The following is a 14,884-nucleotide window of genomic DNA, read 5'->3' on the forward strand; positions in this document are numbered from 1 at the left end:
TGCTGAATTCTACCAGACATTTAAAGAAGAACTAACTCCAATTCTTCTCAAACTATTCAGAACAATCGAAGAAGAGGGAATCCTCCCAAATTCTTTCTATGAAGCCAGCATCACCTTAATTCCTAAGCCGGGAAAAGATGCAGCACTGAAAGAGAATTACAGACCAATATCCCTGATGAACATAGATGCAAAAATCCTCAATAAAATTCTCGCCAATAGAATGCAACAACACATCAGAAAGATCATCCACCCAGACCAAGTGGGATTTATCCCTGGTATGCAGGGATGGTTTAATGTGCGCAAGACAATCAATGTGATACACCACATTAACAGACTGCAGAAGAAAAACCATATGATTCTCTCAATAGATGCCGAGAAAGCATTTGATAAAATACAACACCCTTTCATGATGAAAACTCTAAGCAAACTGGGTTTGGAAGGAACATTCCTCAATACAATCAAAGCAATCTATGAAAAACCCACAGCCAACATCCTATTGAATGGGGAAAAGTTGGAAGCATTTCCACTGAGATCTGGGACCAGACAGGGATGTCCACTCTCACCACTGCTATTCAATATAGTTCTGGAGGTTCTAGCCAGAGCTATTAGGCAAGAAAAAGAAATTAAAGGGATACAAATTGGGAAGGAAGAACTCAAACTATCCCTCTTTGCAGATGACATGATTCTTTATTTAGGGGACCCAAAGAACTCTACCAAGAGACTATTGGAACTCATAGAAGAGTTTGGCAAAGTAGCAGGGTATAAAATCAATGCACAAAAATCAACAGCCTTTGTATACACAGACAATGCCATGGCTGAGGAAGAAATTCTAAGATCAATCCCATTCACAATAGCTACAAAAACAATCAAATACCTTGGAATAAACTTAACCAAGGACGTTAAAGATCTCTACGATGAAAATTACAAAACCTTAAAGAAAGAAATAGAAGAGGATACCAAGAAATGGAAAAATCTTCCATGCTCATGGATTGGAAGAATCAATATCATCAAAATGTCCATTCTCCCAAAAGCAATTTATAGATTCAATGCAATACCAATCAAGATACCGAAGACCTTCTTCTCAGATCTGGAAAAATTGGTGCTGAAATTTATATGGAGGCACAAGAGACCTCGAATAGCTAAAGCAATCTTGTACAACAAAAACAAAGCCGGAGGCATCACAATACCAGATTTCAGGACATACTACAGGGCAGTTGTAATCAAAACAGCATGGTACTGGTACAGAAACAGAAGGATAGACCAATGGAACAGAATTGAAATACCAGAAATCAACCCAAACATCTACAGCCAACTTATATTTGATCAAGGATCTAAAACTAATTCCTTGAGCAAGGACAGTCTATTCAATAAATGGTGCTGGGAAAATTGGATTTCCACGTGCAGAATCATGAAGCAAGACCCCTACCTTACACCTTACACAAAAATCCACTCAACATGGATTAAAGACCTAAATCTACGACCTGACACCATCAAGTTACTAGAGAACATTGGAGAAACCCTTCAAGATATTGGCACAGGCAAAGAATTTCTGGAAAAGACCCGGGAGGCACAGGCAGTCAAAGCCAAAATCAACTATTGGGATTGCATCAAATTGAGAAGTTTCTGTACTGCAAAAGAAACAGTCAGGAGAGTGAAGAGACAACCGACAGAATGGGAAAAAATATTTGCAAACTGTGCAACAGATAAAGGGTTAATAACCAGAATCTACAAAGAGATCAAGAAACTCCACAAAAACAAAACCAACAACCCAATTAAGAGATGGGCCAAGGACCTCAATAGACATTTTTCAAAAGAGGAAATCCAAATGGCCAACAGGCACATGAAAAAATGTTCAAGGTCATTAGCAATCAGAGAAATGCAAATCAAAACCACAATGAGGTTCCACCTCACCCCGGTTAGAATGGCTCACATTCAGAAATCTACCAACAACAGATGCTGGCGAGGATGTGGGGAAAAAGGGACACTAACCCACTGTTGGTGGGAATGCAAACTGGTCAAGCCACTATGGAAATCAGTCTGGAGATTCCTCAGAAACCTGAAGATAACCCTACCGTTCGACCCAGCCATCCCACTCCTTGGAATTTACCCAAAGGAATTTAAATTGGCAAACAAAAAAGCGGTCTGCAGCCTAATGTTTATTGCAGCTCAATTCACAATAGCTAAGACCTGGAACCAACCTAAATGCCCATCAACGGTAGACTGGATAAAGAAATTATGGGATATGTACTCTTTAGAATACTATACTGCAGTAAGAAACAACGAAATCCAGTCATTTGCAACAAAATGGAGGAATCTGGAACACATCATGCTGAGTGAAATAAGCCAGTCCCAAAGGGACAAATACCATATGTTCTCCCTGATCGGTGACAACTGACTGAACACCAAAAAGGAAACTTGTTGAAGTGAAAGGGACACTATGGGAAACGGTGACTTGATCAGCATAGCCCTGACTGTTAATGAACAACTTAATACATTATCCCTCTTAGTAGTTTTTTTGTCTGTTCTACTTAATATGACTGATTTAATTCTGTAATTAATACACAGTTATTCTTAAGTGTTGAAATTTAACTGAAATGTGATCCCTGTTAAACATAAGAGTAGGAATAAGAGAGGGAAGAGATATATAATTTGGGACATGCTCAAGCTGACTTGCCCCAAATGGTAGAGTTAGAAACATACCAGGGGACTCCAATTTAATCCCATCAAGGTGGCATGTACCAATGCCATCTCACTAGTCCAAGTGATCAATTTCAGTTCGCAATTGATCATAATGAAAGGACTAAGAGTCAAAGGGAGCACATAAGCAAGTCTAGTACCTGCTAACACTAACCGATAGAATAAATAAAGGGGAGAGTGATCCAACATGGGAAGTGAGATACTCAGCAGACTCATAGAATGGCAGATGCCCTAAATAGCACTCTGGCCTCAGAATCAGCCCTAAAGGCATTCAGATCTGGCTGAAAAGCCCATGAGAGTATTTCAGGCATGGAAAGCCAAGACACTCTGGCAAAAGATCTCTGTGAGTGAGATCTCAGTGAAAAGAACAGGTCTTCAAAGAAGGAGGTACCTTTCTCTGAAGGGAGGAGAGAACCTCCACTTTGACTATGACCTTGTCTAAACAAGATAAGAGTCGGAGAACTCAAGGGGCTTCCATAGCCTTGGAAACTCATGACTGGAGCATAGGGAGATTACTGATGCCATAGACAGGAGTGTCAATTGGTAAAGTCAACAACAGGAGTCACTGTGCACTTACTCCTCATGTAGGATCTCTGTCATTAATGTGCTGTGCATTGAGATTTAATGCTATAACGAGTACTCAAATAATATATTTCACTTTGTGTTTCTATGGGGGTGCAAACTGTTGAAATCTTTACTTAATGCATACTAAACTGATCCTCTGTAAAAAAAAAAAAAAAAGAAAAGAATAGAAACTATCAACTCCCAACTTGACTCTCACTGGGATTAAACATGACAATAGGTCTGATCTGATTTCATCATCATTAAAAAAAATCATCTATTATTTTTCACTTTATGTTTCTGTGTGGGAGCAAACTGTTGAAATCCTTACTTAATGTATACTAAGCTGATCTTCTGTATATTAAGATAATCGAAAATGAATCTTGATGTGAATGGAAGGGGAGAGGGAGTGGGAAAGGGGAGGGTTGTGGGTGGGAGGGACGGTATGGGGGGGAAGCCATAGTAATCCATTATTCGTACTTTGGAAACGTATATTCATTAAATAAAAGTTAAAAAAAAAAATTTTATAGTAACAACCTATTGTCAATATCATTAAAAAGCATCATAAATGCATCTGATGAAAAAATTAGTTGCTTAGTAAGTGCTCAGTTTTTATCTTCAGCAATTTTCATTTGTAAATATTGAAGGTGGGAGTATTCTGTTAACCTTTCTTAATAAACATCATTTTGCTTCTAAAAAAAAAAAAAAAAAAATTTAAGACAGACAAAATCATTTTTGATCTAATCAAGTAAGGAGGTGGGGAGATGGCCCCAAAAGCCCTGTCTCATTCCAATCTACAGTTGATAGTTCAAAAGAGAAAGTGTGAAGAAAGAAAAAGCCCATGAGAAACACTATGCCACAAAACATTGTTATCTCCACTGTAAGCTTCTCATCACCTGGCTAAAAATGATTGCCTATCTCACCTTCTACAGGAAGCACAAACTCAAAGCAGTTCCTGCACTTAAACACAATTGTCTCCTCTGTATTCACACTGCCTCAGGACCCGATTCAACACCTCGGAATTTCCAGGTAAGGATAATCCAAAATCATAATAAGATGTTACTGAACTTGAGAGGCCACTGCTGAGAACATGTTAAACTTGTATCTGTTCTAATAGTTGTTGAACATAGGTTTGATCTGTCTCCCCAGACTTCTATACAGCACCACAGAAAGAAAACCCTGATTAACTAGTACCCAGCCAAATCTCCCAGTTGCAGATTTTTATCTCATTGCCCATTGAACATTTTATGAGAAACAGGTTCATCAAAAACACCACCACGTCACATTGATTCGAAGTGGTTAGTCCCTTCTCCTCACTACACAAGGCCAGGAATTCTTCATAGCCCAACTTCGCTCATTTCCATGGCTCCATGAGTGCACTCCCTGCACCTTGGCCACTGTTCCCCACCTATGAACCTCTGCACCAGTTCCACCTACTGAACTCCCCCATCCCTCAAAATCCAAAACAAATGCCAATGGCTTCTATACCCAACTGGAAGATAGCTCTCTTTTGGGGACCCTGAAAGAGTCTACTTACTCTTCACATATATTTGTTTGTTTATGAGCAGACTTCATGACACTCACAACCACACGCTCAGACACAGCACTGTGGCAAGGAGGATCCCAAGGCATCAGAGTACCAAGAAGTGCTGGCCATCATGGAATTGTTAAACCAGGAAGTGAGACACTACACTGGTGCTGATCTAGAAATTTTATTATTTATGGCAGATTGCTACATATTCTGAGATGGGTCTAATTTACAACTCCTTTCTAAGAAGACACCTCCTTAAGCCAAATGTCATGAAGTTCATCAACAACTTTTTTTTTTTGAAAGACAAAGAGGTAGAGAGACAGAGAGACTTATGGGCCAACAGAAATCTTCCGTCCATTGGCTTACTCTCCAAATGCCTGCAACAGCTGAGGCTGGGCCAGGACAAAAATGGGAGCCAAGAACCCAATCCAGGTTTCCCACATGAGTGGCAAGGACCCAACTTCATGACCCATCACTTGCTGCTTCCCAGGGGGCATCAGCAGGAAGGTGAGATTGGAAACAGAGCCAAGACTTGGACCCAGGCACTCTTTTATGGGATACAGGTATCCCAAGGACCTTCTTAACCTCTGCATGGAATGCCTGCCCCAACAATTTTAATTTTCACAAAGGACAAGGTCAATGTGACATTATTTTTTTTTCATCTTTATTTTTTCCTCCAGTTCTAAATGGTAGAGATTTTTGTATGACCCACAAGTCTGCAAAAGTAGAAATTCCCAACATAGTTTACTTGGGGAAAATAACAGTGTTTGCCACAAAGAACCAGAAGGAGGAAAATCTATGTCCAGGTGGTAAATCCATTAAGCAGAAAAGAAGGAAATAATTTCCTTTGTGGAAACAATTTAAGGCCTTCTTTGACTACCAGTATGAATATTTTCATTAAGAATTTAAGAGAAAACATTCACTAGAGGACATTAATCATCAAGCTGGCAAAAGAATCGTTTCCTAGTACAGTGAGACTGAAAAGCTGCTATCTCTACTAGAAACATAAATCCAGAATCTGTGCCTCAATCAGACGGACAAAGTCTAGTGAATGTAGTAGCCAGTGGACCACAAAGGGAATATTGTAGAATCAGAAATTTAAGAGGGGCCGGCGCCATAGCACAGTAGAGGGGCCAGCGCCACAGCACAGTAGGTTAATCCTACACCTCCAGCACCGGCATCCCATATGGGCACCAGTTCTAGTCCCAGCTGCTCCTCTTCTGATTCAGCTCTCTGCTGTGGCCTGGGAAAGCAGTAGAGGATGGCCCAAGTCCTTTGGCCCCTGCACCCGCGTGGGAGACCAGGAGGAAGCACTTGGCTCCTGGTTTCAGATTGGCACAGCTCCAGCTGTGGCGGCCATTTGGAGAGTGAACCAACAGAATGAAGACCTTTCTCTCTGTCTCTCCCTCTCACTGTCTGTAACTCTACATCTTAAATAAATAAATAAATAAAATCTTTTTAAAAATTTTTAAAAAGAAATTTAAGAGGAAACAAGAGGGAAATATTGAGATTTCACATAAAAACACTGAACAATCTTTTACAATCACCATGTATGTACAACCAGAAGGAAAGCATACATACATTTTTTAAAGAAAAGTATTGAAGCCGGCGCCGTGGCTCAATAGGCTAATCCTCCACCTTGCGGCGCCGGCACACCGGGTTCTAGTCCCGGTTGGGGCGCCGGATTCTGTCCCGGTTGCCCCTCTTCCAGGCCAGCTCTCTGCTATGGCCAGGGAGTGCAGTGGAGGATGGCCCAGGTGCTTGGGCCCTGCACCCCATGGGAGACCAGGAAAAAGCACCTGGCTCCTGGCTCCTGCCAGGATCAGTGCGGTGCGCCGGCTGCAGCGGCGGCCATTGGAGGGTGAACCAACGGCAAAGGAAGACCTTTCACTCTGTCTCTCTCTCTCACTGTCCACTCTGCCTGTCAAAAAAAAAAAAAAAAAAAGAGCAAAAAGAAAAGTATTGAATAGCAAATTACTTCTGCAACATTTTTAATCTCAAAAAGGTTCAGCAACGCAGAATATATAAGTATGGGAACACCACACTCTACACTGGGAAACACAGGAACAGCCAAGCAGGCTTTTCCAGTTCGCTGCATGCCTATCTTAGAGCTGGCAATCAGTCTTCTCCTGCCTTTGGACTTGGACTCAGGAAACTGAATATGATCTGTTCTGGCACCCGGACCTTCAGCTTGGCCTGGAACTACCCACCCTATCAGCTTTCCTGGGTCTCCAGCTTGCCAACTCTAGAACTAGACTCCTCGGTCTCCACAACCATGTAAGCCAATTCCTATATTAAAACTCTTTACTTAGAACTATATAGATATGGGGGCTGGCATTGTAGGGTTAATGCCCTGGTCTGCAGTGCTGGCATCCCATATGGGCACTGGTTCGAGTCCCAGCTGCTCCACTTCCAATCCAGCCCTCTGCTATGGCCTGGGAAAGTGGTAAAAGATAGCCCAAGTCCTTGGGCCCCTGCACCCATGTTGGACATCCAGAAGAAGCTCCTGGCTCTTGGCTTTGGATCAGCTCAGCTCTGGCCACTGCAGACATTTGGGGAGTGAACAAGAGGATGGAAGACCTCTCTCTCCCTCTGATTCTACTGTAACTCTGTAACTGTAACTTACACATGAGTGGCAAGGACCTGTAACTCTTTCAAATAAATAAAATCTTTAAAAAAAGAAAAATATATAGATAGGTATCTCTCATTATATCTAGTTCTCTGGAGAACCCAGACTAATAGGAGGAAGGCAGCAAAATGCCAATTTTCTCTGAGTACTTCATTTAACTCTCCCAGTAAATCTATGAGAAGATGAGGAAACTGAAGCTCAGAGAAACTGGTTCTAGGCCTCACAGGCAGTAAGTGGAAGGCTGGGGCTAAAGCTCAAGTCTAACTGTCAAGTCTGCGGTCTTATCTTCCAGGAAGGCATATGGAAGCAAAATGGCATCACACTGTTGTGCTTTGGAGATCAACAGCTGTGTGTAATACTGACTTTCTCCTTTCTTCTTTCACTGCCATTTTTTTTCTTTTGCCATAATCAAAAAGCCGGCTTCTAAAACCAGCCCCCCTCCACAATACCTCTCAGAACTCTGTACAGCAAAGTTAAAAAGCAAAGTGTTAGAATGAGATCAAAATCAGTTGTAAATAGACTCTGCACGGAGGCCTGTGCTACCAGCAAAGGGCAAGGTACTTGGAGCATGGACTGAGCCTGCAAGTGTCATGTGTCACAAGAGTTCATGTGTCGGAAGCTTGATTCCCAGTGTGGTGGTGCTGGGAAGTGATGTCTAGAGGGTGTCTCTAGGTCACAGGGGGCCTTGCCTTCTCATGGGTGGCCTGATCTCTCATGAGAGCAGTTACACAGCTGACTCCGAGTCCTGAACTGCTCTCTGACTCTCTGTATTGAGATGTGATCTCTTCTTTCTCACGTGTTCCACCACTATGATGCTATCTGCCACTGGGCCCTCACCAGAAACCCAAATGATTGAGCTGCCTGATCTTGGGCCTTTGAACCTCTCTAGAACTGCAAGTGAAATAAGCCTCTTTTTTTTTTGTAAAGTAAGCCTATCTCAGATTATTTTGTTATAGTACAGAAAAGGTACTAATACCGGCTGCAGTATGTAACGTTGGCTGTCCCTCTGGTTTGGGGCTCTATCTTGCATAAAAGTAAAGTAAAATGACTATAATGCACTGCCACAAACAAGGTGAAAGTAGCATGTTCCAGGGACATTTCAGCAACATTGAAAAGGAAACACAAAAGTGTTCAAGAGGTAGTCTTAAAGGACACAAGAGGGGCTGGCATTGTGGCACAGTTACCACTACTGACAACACTGGCATCCTACATCAGATTGCAGGTTCGAAACTCTGCTACTCCACTTCCAACCAAGCTCCCTGCTAATGTGCCAGGGAAAGCAGCCAAACATGACCCAAGGACTTGGACCCCTGCAACCCACATGGGAGACCCAGATACAACTCTGGGCTCCTAGTGTAAGCTTGGATCAGCCATTGTGGCCCAATGGGGAGTGAGCCAGTAGATGGAAAATGTGTGTGTCTGCCTTTCAAACAATAAATCTTTTAAAAAAAAAAAGATATAATGCATAGGAGACCTAAAAGTGCAAGGTAACTTCTAGAATGGAAAAACCATTGGATTTGTTCAACAGAGCAGGACAGAGGAGTTAAAATTGGAAAGGAAAAAAAAAGGAAAGTGCTGACAATGGCTGATAAATACAGTAGAAGAGAAATTAAAAAGGCAATGAAGGGGAAATGTTAAATAATGAGAAAATGAGGTGGTGCTGAGGAGCGACTGTTTTCAGCATGAGAGCTGTAGCATGGCTGACAGTAGAATAAAAGAAGACTCGGGGCTTTCAGATTTCCGCATCTGAAAAGGACACAAAGGGACTTCTGAGATCCATGAATCAAAAATGACTCCATCCCAGGGATCATTTTTGTTGCTGTTCTTCTAAGAGCCATTCACACTACTAAGAAAACAGGTGAAACAGTCTACCAAAAGAGTGGTTTTGTGCAAATACAGACACACAGGTTAAAGGAACAGAATAGGTAGCCCAGAAAGAGAGTATTGTTACATTAATGAACTTATTATTCAGTAACGGAGGCATCATGCATAAATTTTCTCTCCTGCATGGTGAATAGTATTGGAATAGGTAGAGGGCTGGCAGTTTTAGGGCTGGTGTGAGACGGGGAACTAAACTAGCTTCAGCTGAGTAAAGTTCAAGAGTTTGTTTTGTTCCCTTTTATTGTATGATGTGAATTTTTGAAAAGTAATAGATGCTGGAAATCACTTGCAATGTCTTTCAGATATCCCAGAGGTAAAGCCTCATGCAGCCAGTGAGGGTTGGGAAAGACAAGAGTGCTAATGTGTGCTGCCAGTCACCAGGCCAACATGTTCCCTTAGTGGGGACTGAGTCTCTTTCCAGTATGTGATGCTCTACTCCCTGCTGGGGACAGTGTGGTCTCCACTGGTGAACACTAATCACTAGCCCCACAGCCTGATCCTTTTCCTTCACCACACAGACAGCCATCTCCCACTATGGCCCCAGCTCAGTTCCTGCCAACATCCAGGGAGGAGCCACAGCAACATGGTTAAATAATGACAAGATTTTCACATGGCAATAATTCACTAACCTTGAAAGTGATTTTTTTTTAGGGGCCATATGTTGTGGAATAGCAAATTAAGCCATCACCTGCAATGCTGGCATCCCATAATAGCAACTGCTCAACTCCTGGATGCTCTAATTCCGATCCAGCTTCCGCTAATGTGCCCGGGAAAAGCAGCAGCAGAAAGCCTAAGTGCTTGGGTCCCACCACCCACATGCGAAACCCAGATAGGAGTTCTAGGCTCCTGGCTCCAGCCTGGTCCAGCCCTGGCCATTGCAACCATTTGAGAGGTGAACCAGTGGATGGAAGATCTCTCTGTCACCCTACCTTTAAATTTTTTTTTTTTTTTTAAAAAAAGGTAATTTAGGAGCCAGCGCTGTGGCATAGTAGACTAAGCCTCCACCCATGGTGCCAGCATCCCATATGGGCACGGGTTCATGTCCCAGCTGCTCCTCTTCCAATCCAGCTCTCTGCTATGGCCTGGGAAGACAGTAGAAGATGGCCCAAGTGCTTGGGCCCCTGCACCCACATGGGAGACCCAGAAGAAGCTCCTGGCTCCTGGCTTCAGATTAGCCCAGCTCCAGCTGTTGCGGCCATTTGGGGAGTGAACCAGTGGAAGAAAGGTCTTTCCCTTTCACTGTCTATAACTCTACCTCTCAAATAAATAAATAAAATCTTTTTTTAAAAAAAGTAATTTAAAAGAAATCGCAGGGGAATATAAGGAAACAAACTATTTTTCCTACGCTTTCCCACCACAACGATCGACACAAAAGACTTCCATGACCCCCAGAGGGGTGAGTTTCTCCTCACCAGCAGTCGGTTTTGCAGAGGACATCAGCTGGGCATCCTCTAATCCAAGCCAGTTCTCACGCTGGCTACCTGGATACAGTGGCAGAGTCATCTCCAGAATGGCCTCCCCTTACCCAACTTCCAAGCCAACCACAAGCCCTAGGTTGTTTCACCTGTGCTTCTGATCAACCTGCTATGAATCGGGATTCCCACAGCTGCTACAGGTCCTACTAATTTCCAAGGGTCTCACAGAACTCAGGGAACACTTAAGGTCTATCAGTTAATAAAACTATTGTATATTATAGCATGGCTAATATAGAGAACTAATATATGCAATCTTATTATAACTAATATATGTAACTAATATATTATAGATATGTATACTACAAAGGCTATCACACATAAAGAGATGCATAGAACAGGTATGCAGGCAAAGAGCTTCCACATCCTCTCTACAACACCACCCTCCAAGAACCTACCTCCGTGTGGTCACCCTGTCCTTCTGGGTTTTTACAGAGACTTGGTCACATGGCATGACTGAGGCACAGATAACTGAGTGGAAATGGGACTGGACAAAGAGGCTATAAGCTAAGGTTAACAGAAGGCCTGCCTGGACTCCTCTGCCTCTCTCTGCAGCACACCTTCCCCTTGCATGCAGTGTGGGACCTCTCCTGACACTGGGAACTTATGAGCCACTGTCAGACAAGCCAGCTCAGAGAACTGCCTTATGCCAGGCTCCAGGACAGAGAAGAGACTCTGCAGTGTACACTGAGGAAGAGAAATTCTAGTTCCTTTGGCCTGCCATGGGCAGGGAGTTATGAGCCAGGATCCCTGGTTGAAATCCTAGTATCACACCCATGAACAGATTCTCTCCCAGAGGGTTCAGTACAAAAAGGAATGGAGAGAAAGAGTCACTTTATGGTAGAGAAACCTGCCCCCCACACACACACACAAGCCAGGTGACCAAGCTTAACACCATCAGTGGGATTCACACTAAGAATACATTTTGTGATGTGATGAAAATGGCCCTTTACACCTGAAGTCATCTCCCAACAACATAGGATCTAAGTCAAATCATGAGCGAAAAAAAACAACAAATCCCAACTGGGGGAATTTCTACAAAATAACTGCTCAGTATTCCCTAAAACTGTCAAAGTCACCAAAATTAAGGGAAATCTGAGAAACTGTCGCAGTAAAGGAGAGCCTACGGAGACATAATAACTCAAGTAATGTGGTACCCTTGGAAGAGTCCTGGGATAGAAAAAGGACACTACGCAAAACTGAAGAAATCCGAGAGGCTGGTTATATGGCACAATGGGTTAAGCCTCCACCTACAAGGCTGTCATCTTGTATGAGCACCAGTTAGAGTCCCGGCTGCTCCACTTCTGATCCAGCACCCTGATAATGTGCCTGAGAAAGCAGTGGAAGACGGGCCAAGTGCTTGGAGCCCTGCCATCCACGTGGGAGACCCAGAAAAAGCTCCTGGCTTCAGCCTGGCCCACTCTTGGCCATTTAGAGAATGAACCAGAGGACAAAAAATGTCTTCTCTGTCTCTCTTCCTCTCTGTAACTCTGCCTTGAAAGATCAATTTATTTATTTGAAAGGCAGAGTTACAGAGAGAGAGGAGAGACAGAGATCTTCCTTCCACTGGCTCACTCCCTAAATGGCTGCACCAGGCCATAGCCAGGAGCCAGGAGCTTCTTCTGGGTCTCCCACATGGGAGCAGGGACCCAGAGACTTGGGTCATCTTCTGCTGCTTTCCCAAGTGTATTAGCAGGGAGCTGGATCTGAAATGGAGCAGCCAGGACTCGAACAGGCGCCCATATGGGATTCTGGTGCTGCAGGCCACGGCTTAACCAACTATGCCACAGTGCTGGCGCCAATACATCAATCTTTTAAAAAATCAATTAAAAAAGAACAAGAAGAAATCTTAACCCACTGTAGTAAGTATTGATGTATATTAGGTTATGTTCTGTGCTAATTTAAGAAATTAATAGCAAAGATTATTAATAGTCTTGAGTGGGTATATAGGTACTCTCTGTCTAACTTCACTGTGATTCTGAAAATCTAAAACTTTTACAAAACAAAAAGGTGGTTATTTCTTTTACTAAATCACAATCACAGTTAAGTTTTTCATAATCAAATAAACATTCAACCACATAAACATCAAAATTTGGGGACAAGATAAAGATATGTATTTCTATCATAAAGAAAACTAGCAGCCTGGGAAAATATCTGTAGCAAAAATGACAAATGATCAAGGCAGACATGATATAACATCCGTAAGAACATCAGAAAAACACTGAGAAAAAATTTTAAAAGGCAAAAGTATGAGTCATATAAAAGGAAAAGGACAAAATATAATACAGAAAATTTTTAAATGCTTAAACAGGTACCATTTCAGTAGCAAAACTGTTTTTCAAATAATACTCAGTAATGGTAACGCTACTGTTTAAAGCACTTCCCTCACATGGCACTGGCAGCTGTGCAAACTGGGTAGCTCTTTTGAAGATGCTCTGGGTTGAATTGTGTGCCCCAGCGCCACCACCCAAAAACTGGCACGATGAAGCCCGACCTCCAAAGCAATGGTACTTGAGGCCCTTAGGAGATAACTAGTTATTCAGATAAGGTCAGGAGACTGAGGCCCTTGTGAAGGGATTAATATTCTTACAAGGAAAGACAACAGGGTAACTTTCACTTTCTCTTCCATGTGAGGACACAGTAAGAAGGCAGCGGTACACAAGCCAAGAAGACAGCCCTCACTAGAACCCAAATGTGCTGGTGCCCTATCTTAGACTTCAGCTCCCAAAATTCACAGAAAACAAATTTCTGTTGTTTAAACCATCCAGTCTATTGTATTTTGTTATGGCAGCCCAAGCTAAGAAAGAAAGGCAACTGGAGATACATACAGAGCATAGTCACTCCTCTTAATCCAACAATCCTTCATCTGAGAATTAACCTTCAGAAGTAATTCAAAAAGATGGCAAAGCTACATACATGAAAATATTCATTGCTTAGTTGTAAGTTAATAAACAAGAAACAACCTAGATGTCTAACAATGGCAACATAGATAATTATGAGATTCCACTTACTCTAAATTAGCCATTTAAAATTATTACCAAAATAAAGGCTTAGCGTAAATGCTTACAATGAAGTCAAGTGTAAACCAAAAGCAAAAATCTATATAATGAGGCTAACCATGTAAATAAATATGGACAAGCACTGAAAAGGTTAGCTATAAAATAATGTTAGAAAGCATTTTCCTTTTATATCACAAGAAATACTACTCATAGTAAATGTAGGTATATCCTTTCTTAAGCACAATCATATCCTAACTCTTTAATTTTAAAGAATGCCTTTTTTACTAAGAATGGAATATTTATATTGGATATAAGAATCATAAACATTTGCTTATGGAATACTTTTTATTATGTTTCTACTTACATAGAGTTGGTTTCCAAAGCATCTTCAAAGATGTCCTGGGGGGAATAAAAAACACTTATGAGTTTCTCCAGATTAAGAAACCTGCATGTAAAAAAAAAAATGGCTGTGCGTACAGGTGCAGTGCGGGTAGGGAGGTGAAAGCATGCAGGAGAATCACTCAGTAAAACTAATGGGAGTCTTGCCAGCACCGTGGCTCACTAGGCTAATCCTCCACCTGCGGCGCCGACACCCAGGGTTCTAGTCCCAGTTGGGGCACCGGATTCTGTCCTGGTTTCTCCTCTTCCAGTCCAGCTCTCTGCTGTGGCCCAGGAAGGCAGTGGAGGATGGTCCAGGTGCTTGGGCCCCTGCACCCACAGGGGAGACCAGGAAGAAGCACCTGGCTCCTGGCTTTAGATTGGCACAGTACGCCAGCCGTGGCGGCCATTTGGGGGTTGAACCAATGGAAAAAAGGAAGGCCTTTCTGTCTGTCTCTTTCTCACTAACTCTGTCAAAAAAAAAAAAAAAAAAAAAAAAAAAAAAAAAAACTAATGGGAGTCTTTTCACAGAAATCAAGCACACAGATTTAAGTGAGGCTTGACTGTTTTTTAACTAAGACTGGTAAAATATTCATCTAGCCCATCTGAAGACAGTGTGACTTCTTTGATGGAGTTATCTTTCACTCCTCCATATCTCTCTTAAAAAATATTTATTTATTTATTTACTTAAAAGGTGGAGTTAGAGAGAGAGACAGAAGTCTTCCATCTGCTGGTT

The 14,884-nt window shown here is 42.3% G+C and overlaps 1 protein-coding gene across 8 annotated transcripts in view; it reads right to left on the reverse strand.

The window, feature by feature from the left end:
* Window positions 1-14,884, reverse strand: part of TTC39B (tetratricopeptide repeat domain 39B) — a 152,673-nt gene that overhangs the window by 95,738 nt on the left and 42,051 nt on the right. For all 8 annotated transcript variants that reach the window (XR_016223799.1, XR_016223801.1, XR_016223804.1 and 5 more), the window contains one exon: window positions 14,135-14,169. Coding sequence is in view for 2 of the 8 variants with exons in the window: in XM_070052366.2 (XP_069908467.2) it covers window positions 14,135-14,169 (35 nt within the window). In the remaining 6 variants the exon portion in view is untranslated. The remainder of the gene's footprint in view (window positions 1-14,134; window positions 14,170-14,884) is intronic.

Source organism: Oryctolagus cuniculus, chromosome 1 (genome assembly GCF_051225735.1).
Source record: "Oryctolagus cuniculus isolate XC-2025 breed Fujian yellow rabbit chromosome 1, ASM5122573v1, whole genome shotgun sequence".
NCBI classification, from domain to species: Eukaryota; Metazoa; Chordata; class Mammalia; order Lagomorpha; family Leporidae; genus Oryctolagus; species Oryctolagus cuniculus.